Source organism: Colossoma macropomum, unplaced genomic scaffold (assembly GCF_904425465.1).
Source record: "Colossoma macropomum unplaced genomic scaffold, Colossoma_macropomum, whole genome shotgun sequence".
Classification (NCBI taxonomy): domain Eukaryota; kingdom Metazoa; phylum Chordata; class Actinopteri; order Characiformes; family Serrasalmidae; genus Colossoma; species Colossoma macropomum.
Genome location: NW_023494802.1, coordinates 8,062,238 through 8,072,993, shown reverse-complemented (window position 1 = coordinate 8,072,993; position 10,756 = coordinate 8,062,238). Strand labels below are relative to the sequence as shown.

At 40.8% G+C, this 10,756-nt stretch overlaps 1 protein-coding gene across 1 annotated transcript; it reads right to left on the bottom strand.

The window, feature by feature from the left end:
* Window positions 1-4,565: 4,565 nt before the first annotated feature.
* On the bottom strand, window positions 4,566-8,265 carry birc5b (baculoviral IAP repeat containing 5b). Its single transcript, XM_036592033.1, has 4 exons — window positions 8,090-8,265; window positions 5,658-5,767; window positions 5,049-5,163; window positions 4,566-4,716 (listed from the first exon to the last, which is right to left on the bottom strand). The coding sequence occupies exons 1-4, from the start codon at window positions 8,213-8,215 to the stop codon at window positions 4,624-4,626; spliced, it is 444 nt and encodes a 147-aa protein (XP_036447926.1). The 5' UTR covers window positions 8,216-8,265; the 3' UTR covers window positions 4,566-4,623.
* Window positions 8,266-10,756: the final 2,491 nt, after the last annotated feature.

Below are 10,756 nucleotides of genomic sequence, written 5' to 3'. Positions count from 1 at the left end.
CACATGATAACAGTTGCCACAAGTAGCCTTATGTTGACATAAAAGCTGCAAGTAGCTAATAACCCACTACGATGATGTATCTTGAAGGTGGGAATAACTTAAACTACAAGCACCTTGAAGTGGATACCTAAGGTCAGGTTATTTGGGGAAAAAAAATCTTGCTAGCAATTGCAAAAGGAAGCCAGATAACTTACCTTACTATTAGGAAGCTAAACATCATGTCTTTGTCATCTACAGTAACAGCTACATTAACAGTCAGGATTTCTTTATTGCAGTGCAGAGGACTCTGCATGGCTGCATGATGTATTTGCGCAATGCATTCTGTCTATTGTAGTGAGAGAACACTAATGATGTATTCTGAATTTTAAAAATTCTGAACTGTCAAAATTTCCCTTCCCTTCACTAAAGGGCCTAGGCCAACCCCTGAAAAATAACCCCATAGTATTATCCCTCCTCCACCAAACTTTACAGTTGGCACAATGCAGTCAGGCAGTTAACATTCTCCAGGCATTTGCCAAACCCAGACTCATCCATCAGACTGCCAGATAGAGAAGCGTGATCCGTCACAACACAGAATACGTTTCCACTGCGGAGTCCAGTGGCGGCGTGCTTTACTCTGCTTCATCTGACACTTCACACTGCACAAACTGCCTTATTGCAATGGCGACATCCTATTACAGTACCACACTCAAACTCAGCGAGCTCTTTAGAATGACCCATTCTTTCACAAATGTTTGTAAGGGCTGACTGCATCGCTGTTGGTGCTTGATTTTACACACCTGTGGCAATGAGATTGAACAAAACACCTGAATTCAATGATTATGAGGTGTGTCCCAGTACTTTTGTCCATTTAGTGTATATTATGTACTAGTTTCAAGTCAGTATGCCTCTTTAAGGGAACTCCTTTAATAAAAAATAACTCACTGTAAAAGAAAAACATCTATCGGCTCAGCAGCTGCCGACACTCAAGGTTTCAATATCGGTACTGGAAACAAAAAGTGGTCTCATACCACCTTTAATCCAAAAAATATGGACAGGGTAGTATGAAAGAGGGAAATTAATTACAATTGAGTTACAGACTTATAATAACTAATGAATCACATTGAAAATCCTGGGCATGTATTGAGTCAGACCTTGCACTCGCACACAGGGCGATGAACAAGTCTGCTGCTAAAGCTTTCTTAGCTGTGCCACGGCAGCCTGTCAACAGCTTTGAAAATTAATCTACATTGACGTTTGTCTGGCTATTCCATTTTTTAATCTACCCTGAAAGGTTGAGCTTAAGCAGACTTTTTGGGTAAGCATTTTAGTGCATCTTGCAGTGGGGGAGCTTAAAGACATTGAGTGCGGTTTTTAGAACCAGTGTAAGCTACAGTATATGGCATCATAAAGGTTCTATGCATAAATTCAGAACTAAATAATTTGTTAATGGAACACACAAACAAACCTTGTTAAGGGTCTGTAAGGCAATATAATTTCAATGTCTGCTACAGATTTCAGAAAATATTTTTGTATATATTCCCATCACGTTTTCTCATGACTAATAAAAGGAAAAAGTCCATACAGGCAAAAAAGCATTTAGACACTTTAACTATAGGTAAACTTTAACTTCTTTAGGTTACTTGAAATGTTTAACAAAATGTGAGCAAATCAGACTGATGGTATACTGTGTGGAGAAAGGCTGGAGAACAATTCCAACTGGACTGAGTTTTGTAAAGCAAAGACGTGGAAACATCAACGTCTGGGGCTGTTTTTCTTACTGTGGTTGAGCTTCAAAGCAAACCTTTAGAAGTCTACAAGGAAATTACCTGATTCCTTCTGCAAGAATACTTTGCCAAAAACATAGCGACAGTCTTGGAATGGTCTGTTTAAAATAAATCTCTCTTTGGTTTGATATTTTGTGAACTTAATACACTCAAGTATGGCACAAATGTCAAAAAAACACTTTTCGGTGCCCCTCTATTGAAAATTACACACTATCATGTGTTTAGCTTCAGATATCAAGATGTTCAACAAATATAATAAAGCAAAAAAAACAAACTCATCAGTACCTGTACTAATTTCTTGTCCTCTTTTGGTTGTGAAAATGTCACTTTGTGGATCATACTACTGAAAACTGTGGGTAACAAAGTTGCATTAGGTTTTATTCTGTAATTGTCTTTCAAATTAGGTAATAAACTTAAATGTTATACAGATTTCTGACAATAATGTATGACAAAAAACAGGCATCATTTTTGTATTCCAAATGACTGAATCAGCAAAGACCAACTCTACCCTTGTTGGCCCCATCTGCTGAACAACATGAAAAGAAGCCCCAAACAGCCCTTCAGAAAGAAGACATTCAGAAAACACAGCACCCATGGAAGCTTTTAGGTCAGGATCATGACAGGGTTAGGTTAAGGACTAATGATAGGCACTTCTAAGGGGAAAATCATCATCACCCAAAAAGTCAGCCTCATGCCCTGCTGAGGCACAAGTGCATGGCCTTCATTGAGTGGCCTCCTGCGCTCTTGTGAGTTTAACCCCACACTTCCAGGTGAGGCCCTCATCATTAATTTGCTCAGCATGTAATAAGCTGTGAATGGCTTTGATTATGGGGTTGGAGCAGCTCTGGGTGAAGTGGGGGGGGGGGATGCCAAGCGGAGGTGAGGGAGACGAGGGAAAGGCCCCTCCAGTGTAAGATGAGGAGCGCTGAGGGACTGAGAGGGAGGAACCGCACACACAGCAACAGATGGGCCCCAATGGCGCTCTCAGGTTGTAAACTTTCTGTTAGGAACATCTGTCCGTTTGTCCATATGCCACTCACTCGAAGGAGCTAAAACGAGTAAGCAACCCGCCACTGTTTGGAGCAGGCCTATGGGCACCCGTCAAACTCCGAGTGATGAGACAGAAAGCGACGGGCTATGAGCAAAACCAGGAACAGAGCCGATTATTGTTCTCCGCTCTTTTTGTGATGATGAGGATGAAAATTAATAACAGCACTATGGTGGACCGCTAATTGCCAATGCTAATTGCTTGATTAACATAAAGACTAAATACTGTACAAATCCCCGGCACCTGCTACAGTTGGCATTTACAAACGCAGCTGGTGCACAACACCGTATCCATGGATCAGGATTTTCAATTATATGATGCAATTAAAAAAAAAACAAAAAAAAACACATGAATACAAATGAAAACAATTAAGATTGTATTTATATAGTGAATAAGAACTCTCTTCTGAGCTCTTCCTCTTGACTGTTACATCATCTCTCTCCCTGAAAAATGTCTTATTTTTCTATTTGCTCCGTAGCGAGGGGATAAAGGAGAATTAAGCAGCTGATCGGGGCTCAGTGTCCAGAGCGCTGCATTAGACATTAATCCAGGACAGGGGAAGGGGGGAGATGGGATAGTACCTCTAATCCTCCCTCCCACCCACCCACCCCATCCTACCACACAAACACTTCTCTACAGCAGACTTTAGAAAAGTGACACATTTTCCCCCCTCAATATACAGTGAAGCAAAACATATACATTATATACAAGCCAACAGTACATCAATAAATTTGACAAAAAAATAAAAGGGGGGCTTAAAGGATAATTCCACTGTTTATTTCTTTTATTTTTTAGATGGTATTAACTTGATTATTCACAATGGTTCAAAATGAAATTCACTGTTTTAGAGTAAATTAGAACTGTTTACAGTGGTGGTGATATGGACCAGACTACTGAAGAGTTTACTGTGTTCAAAGCTACATCAAGTTATAAAGCTACAAGTTATTGCATGAAATGGTTATGTAAATGCTGCTTGGATAAGGGTTTGACCTAAAATGTAGTTTTGTAAAAAAGGCATAGCAAAGCAGTATGCATAGGGCATTGCAAGACAACCCCGCCTCTTTTTCAGAATTACCACTCATTATATCATTATCAACAATACATAAAACACCAATTTCAATAGTAAGTACAATATACACATTTTATTTTGCTGTAGATATTGTGAACATGGTCCCATCACCACCACTAAAGAAATCCAAGTTGGTTAGTTTCTCTACAGTGAATCATTTCACATAAAACCACTCAGAATTATTTTGGTTACATCGCAACAATTAAAATGAACTTAATCAGTAACCTGAGCAGTAGTGCTAGCATTCACCTGAACAAATCATTTTAAATGACAAACTTTGTCTTCTCCCTTTCCTCCCCTATACTAAGAGGTCTCCACAGTGACAGATGTTGCTGGGGCAACAGTTGGTATTGAGAAGGAGGGGCTTAAGACCATCTGCCCAGGGTCAAGGTTTGGATGAGTGGGGGGCTTCCCAAAAGCCAGCTATAGTGTCAACTTCAGCTAAAAGGCTAGAACTGTGGTAAACATTTCATTTATTCAGTTATGTTATGTAGCTGCAGGCCTGTGCTCTTGCTTTGTGGGAAGGCGGAGCAAATATTGAAAAGAATCAAGAGTTTTTCAGAACTTGCTCTCTGTTGCATTTAAACTAAACACTGCCTCCTTGTGGTGAACCAATAACGGTACAAGCAAGGCAACCATTTCTTTGAGTCAAATGAAAACGGTACTATGAAAGTGTGTAAAAGCAATTTATTTAAATTAATGATTGCAGATCAAGTACAAAAACAATACATTTAAAGAGATTAAGATGCAATATCAAAAAGAATTCGCAGATTTTTGCTGATATTTTCCACTTCATCACGGAAATGTGCAATCTTCATGTGTGCCATTTTCCTCTGGGAGGAAAAAGGATTGGCATTGGAAAAGGAAAAGAACAAGTTCACAGGTGTCTTTGCATTAGTTTTAAATGCAAACTCTTAAAAATAAAGGTTGCTAAACAGTTCTTGGCATGGATGTATGGTTCTAAGAAAAAAATAAACTGGAATAGGACCTTCATTTTATGTGGAGGTTCTTTAGACTTCACAAAGTACTTCACACCCAGGTCTCATTTTCAAATATGGTTCTCATCAATTGAAAGGTTCTTTAGGTAACCAAAAGTGGTTCTATGACCATCACTGCCAAAAAACCTTTTTGCCACCTTTATTTTTAAGAGTGCACTCCTACTTACTATGTAGTTGCGGATCCGGCCATGCTCCAGATGGAAAAACTCAATAGCTGTGAGCTCATCCCAAGATTTCATCTGAAGGAATGCACAGTCTGGAGAGCGCTTGGCGTGCTCAGACCTTTTTAAGGCAGACAGTGTAAAAGAACAAAGGTAGGCAAGGTGACACTATGTGCACCACTGCTAATACGCTTTCCCACCTCCAGACCTGTAGTTCATCACCTGCACAAAAGGCTTTGCGTTTTCCTGCTATAATAGACCCAATGTAGTTCATGTCAGACTTGATTATTAACTAATGATATGAGAGTTGCAGGTAAACCACGAAACTGCAGTGCAGGCAGACCACATGACTGGTGTTTGGGTTGGGGGGGGTGGGGGCACAGCATTAGAGCAGCAATCTAACTGTACATGCTGAAATCTTCCTCAAATAGTCTGCACACCAGCCTGGGCCTCCTGTTTTAACTTCCCTAAGCTTAGGTTAAAGACTTTGGTCAGAACATGATAATCAAACCATGCTGGTTACATGAGCACAGCTTAGTTAGACCAGTCTTAATATCGAACCATTAGTGTGCATGTAAACATAGTATCTGTTAAGAAAAATGACAAGAAGCCCACCAGGGAACATCTTCAGGCTCCCAGCCCTCAAGCTCTTTGAGGCAGTAGAAACAGCATACTACGTCAGGCTCATTCTCACTGGGACAGTGCACGAAACCTGCCTTGGCCATCTGAAGTCAAACAGAGAGACATAAATACACATGACCAGCAAAAGACATTTGGAACGAGCAGTCAAGCTACAATGGAGCCTTGATTCAACTGAGATGTGTTGTTTAATTAGTTAACCCACAGAGGAAAAATAACATTTTCCTATGGCAGTAAAGTGTTGGTTGTTTTCCCACCGTAAAATCGTTCTTCAGACTAATGGAGAATGTGCTATATAAAAGGTTCTATATAGAACCTTTAACACCCAAAAAGGTTCTTCTACTGTTACAAGCTTGACATTTTAACAGCAGTACCCTTTTTGGTGCTTTATATAGAACCATTTTCAAAGAAAAATACTATATAGAACTCTATCCATCAATCTGAAGAATCATCTCACCAATTGTCTTTACTAAAAGAGCCTCTGAAGAACTCTTTAAGATTGTATAAGCTTTATAAATAGGCCCAGCTCTTATTTCCACAACTCAGCTGCCTTAAACTGGACTTTGAACAAGTGAGCTCAACCTACAGGTCAACAGTAAGTACAGCTACTACAATCATAAGTTCAGCTGCTTAGCGGTCTTCTGAGCTATGTCTGAAGTGTCTTACTGTAGCGTATATTTATAGACAGAGCTCTACATAAAACTGTAGGCAGGATATTCTGATAGCCTAAGTCACACGGAGCTGAAGTTGGTTCCTTATTTGCCAGCTTTATGTTTGAATCTCATTCCACCTTAAATGGTGCAGCAGTTACATTCTGGCACCTGAGGCTGACCTCTTAGGCAAGATTTAAGGTGGAACAGGAAAATTCAAACAAAAAGCTGCCAATCAGGAACCTGACTTAAACTACAGTTTGAACTACATGCAGATATGAAATGGGTGCTGTTTTCGCTGCCTTTGGGACCACTGGGACCCCAATCTGCCCTTTTGATGGCCGGGATCCATAATCTTCTGTGGTGTCTGGCATCTCCTCAGGATATTAAACAAACGTTCTCCAACCATCCAATCTGTGGTTGGTGCAGTTTACTGCACAGCAACATTTCATTGTTGCTTTCTGCCCCCAGTTGTGCACGCGTCTTCACAATGCCGTGATCTAAAAGTTGAACGGAAACTTATCCTTGGAGACGCTGCCACTGTAGCACGGCTCAGTAATCCTACTCAGAACTTGTAGAGAGGGGAATTACCACTCTAATGTCTTCCAGGTTTCTCAAATGCCCGAGTGAGTCCAAAATGAACAGGTTAAGATGGATCATTTGAGCATTAAACACTTAAACCTTTAATATAAAAACATTTATTAAACTCAGAACAGCATAAGACATTAGCACCACTGTTATATTTAAGAGCTTTTGAATGAGTTATAGAAGTTTAAAGTGGCACCTCATTTGTTCATGACGTCAGTGAACATAAACAGCCAATGAGCTGCTCCACTCGCCAACCAATCAGCACTCAGTAGCAGTAATGCTAGCGTCCTGCTGCTCAAAACCTGTTTGCTCAAGAAAAAAGGAAACACGCTAACTTTTCATTTTTAGGCACTTAACTCTCCCCGTTCATTGAGGACTCGCTCGCGGGTGACCTCTGGCGTTTTGCAGTCATGTTTTTGATAAAAAAAAAAAAGTGCTAAAGCGGAGGAGGACAGGCTCCTCAGTAACCAGCTCTGATCCCATTTGGAGAAGCTGCATGTGAATCTTCAAACCAAACAACACAACGCACTATAGGTATCCCCTATCTGCTAGGGTACATTAGTTGTACACTACACACTGCGGTGCATTGTTGGACTGTTTGAGCGCACTGGACCACTATATTCTCTAGAGACCACTACAAAATGGCAGAACCTTAAAATAGTGCATTACATAGTGAATAGGGCACAGTGTCGGACTCACGCAAAGATGGCTTACATAAAAAATATGATACACTATCGCCTTTCCATCCCCACAGAAGAGGTAAAGCAGCTCACCCTCCTTTACCTTCAACCGGCACAGTTACATAAGAACGCACTGTGAGTTTGTACAGGACGACCGAGCGCCGTCATTCGCGTTACATGAGTTGTTTCTGGCCCAGCTTAAAAAAAGGTGCTGTTTGAACAAGCTAAAGGTAAACAAACTCATACTGAAACCGACAGAAGACACAAGATATAGTCGAGTTCAGCTTAGCAGTGTTGGTGAATGTATTAGCCAGTTATGGCCAGTCGTAACGATAGTTTTGAACGAGTAGCACCTATACCGGAAATTAGCCACCTGAGCTAGCAAGCTAGCCGAGAACGCGTTCGCCACAAATGAGGTTAATGAGGCGTTTTTCATCTAAAGGATGATGTTCCTGTATCTTTGCTGTAAGTGCTGGCACATTTTACTCACCAACTCAGGTGTGCATTGACAGTCTTCGCGAAAAGGCCAGTCGGAGAAAGTCTGCAGGCGCTTGTCAAAGCTGTACATTTGGTCAAAACACAGGAATCGGCCCGCGAGTACTTCAGCATGAGACATGTTGACACAGGCGTTACAGAATACTAGACACTGTATGTGATCACAGTGACACAGAGAGCTGCTCAGTCACACAAACACGTTCTAACCAGCAAAGATGGGGATCTAGTTTAGGCTCTATGACTGATGAAGGAGTTTCAGCTGAACCTCCCACGTGATAACTCTTCAACATCTCAACTACAGCCGCTTCACTTCAGTCAAAGCAATCAGACTGAAGTGCATTTTTCGTACTGTTCTTTCCTTTTCAGACTTATAACTACAGCTTAGGTTAGTGTTTCTCAGCCCTGTTTCTGGAGACCCACTGCCCAGCACTTTTTACTGTTTTCCCTGCTCCCAACACACATGATCCACCTAATCAGCTCATTAACAGCCCATTATTGAGTTGAAGTGGGTGTGTTAAAGCAGAAAAATGTGCAGGGCAGTGGGCCTCCAGGACCAAGGCTGAGAAACACTAGTTTAGGTGACGCTGCTGATGCAAATGTGTCATAAAATTGTCAGAAGCCTTAGCTGTTGAGGCTGTTGATCGCTGCTCCTGAATTAGGACGGGTTCAGGTCAGCCTTCCAGGTTTTGTCTTAAGTGTGTCACTGGAAGTGAGCTGCTTAGGTACGAGAGGACCATTTGAAAGAAGCTCTCCATTCGCTTTCATTTATTCTGGGGATTTTCAGTCCAAAGATAAAGGCACGCGTGGGCAGTTTTAGCTCACCTTATTGCCCTGCCCTCTTCTACAGAGACCGGACTGTCTGTCATTTGATCTACAGGCCTATCAATCACTTTATAGCTTCAAAATAAACAACACTACCAAAAATAATACGATAAAGCTGCAACTCAAAAGGCTGTGCTGTAATGCTGTAATATTTGAAGTAGAAGCTGCTCAGTAATACAAAGCTGGAGAGGGTTCCCTTATTACTACTACTACAATAATGTTGAGATACAATAATTACAATAATTTACATTATTTAAAATGATTATTCATTTATTTGGTTATTTTTACACAAACAACTAATGATGAAGGAGCAAATTAACTAAATTTGTTTTAGTTTCATTATGTGTTGAAAGTGTAGTGTCGTTCTCAGTGGTTGTGATGACTTATGTTCCATTCAACATGTTCACAAAAATTTGCAGGGCAGCTCTTACAAACAGTTCAGTAATTTGCACCACAACCTGGAGATTTGTATCATTAAGTCGCCTGTGCAGTCTCACACATTCCTGTTATCCACTGCACCAGAAGCTGATCAGGAAGTGACACGATTGACCTCACTTGATACCCATAGAAAACAGTGGGATGACTCTGTCCAAGTTATATGTACTGTCAATGGCTCAGGTCTTATACGCGTTAAGGAAATAGAGAGTAATCATATCCTCTCTAGTATAATTTTGCATTTGAGACTTAAACATCGAGCCTGGCCTTTCTTTTGAGCCTATGAGTGTGACGTTAACATGTAAAGATGTCTGATTTGGTTCAAAAACTCCTGTGACATCCAACCAAACACCTCTGACTTTTAAATTACAATTTCAGGCTTTACTGGGTGACTCACAGCAGCGTCACACACTCCACATTTTAGTGTATTTTTTCTCCTGACTCAGTAATGCAATTCAATAAAAAATTGTACATAGTGCTGCTTTAAGAATCTCTTGTTTAGGCTAATTGCTTGCTAGAAGATTCTTTTTAAAGGAAATGCTGTTAATAGGCTGATTGAATTATATATTTCTTTTATGGGAAAGTATTAAAGAATGTCTTATTCCTGATATTACCCAACACAGTGTACTGTATGACCTGATAGCCAATAATACAATCCACCCTACATCTAAAGTCATAAAATGTTCGAAAGGCTCCCTCTGCTGGTGGAAATGATTATTTAGCACCCACGGAATTGCCTCTGTTACTTCAACAATGCAGGCAGCTACTGTTAATTTAAATGAATGAATGAATGAATGATTTATTAATGGTCTGGGGTGATTGTACCCAGTAGTCAAGACGTAACCATGAATTGCGGTCTGGGAGCAGCAGACAACTTTAATGGTTTGTGGTGTGAACATTTGGGAGCTGTTTATGACAGGGAGACACGGAGAAGGCCTGTGACAGCCACCGTGTTCCTGTAACTCTATCCTCCCTGCCCCTAGCTGCTGAAATGTGCTTACTGGTCCAAAATGCAGCTTCTCAAACCCCCTGTGCCCTTCTCCCTCACAGTCGTGCTCAGTGTGTGGCCTAGAGCAACACTTATAGAGTAGACACTAGAGCAATACTCTGCACTAGGCTTTACTGCTTCTCTGTACCAGTTGAACAGTTCGCTTTTAAGAGAAATTTAAGATTCATTTATGGAGCATTGATGATTTGGCCATTTCATCTTCTTGCTTTTGTGCTTTTTGATCATCTCCTTGCATCTGCTGAGGAGCTGCAATGTTGTATGTCACCTGATATTCTGTCTACTGTTTCATATTAGACATGACATTTGGCACATTCATTTTGAGGCTTGGCTTCTGTGGGTTTGACCCTTCACAGTCCTAATGGATGAGTCATAAACTGAAATGAACTACTGTAGACG

Bases quoted from the DNA above. Each gene is read 5' to 3' on its own strand.
- birc5b (XM_036592033.1), bottom strand. From the start codon at position 8,215: ATGTCTCATGCTGAAGTACTCGCGGGCCGATTCCTGTGTTTTGACCAA. The intron at 5,768-8,089 runs GTGAGTAAAATG...GTTTGACTTCAG, and splicing joins GTCAATGCACACCTGAGTTG to ATGGCCAAGGCAGGTTTCGT. The intron at 4,717-5,048 runs GTAAGTAGGAGT...TTTTCCTCCCAG, and splicing joins GCCGGATCCGCAACTACATA to AGGAAAATGGCACACATGAA.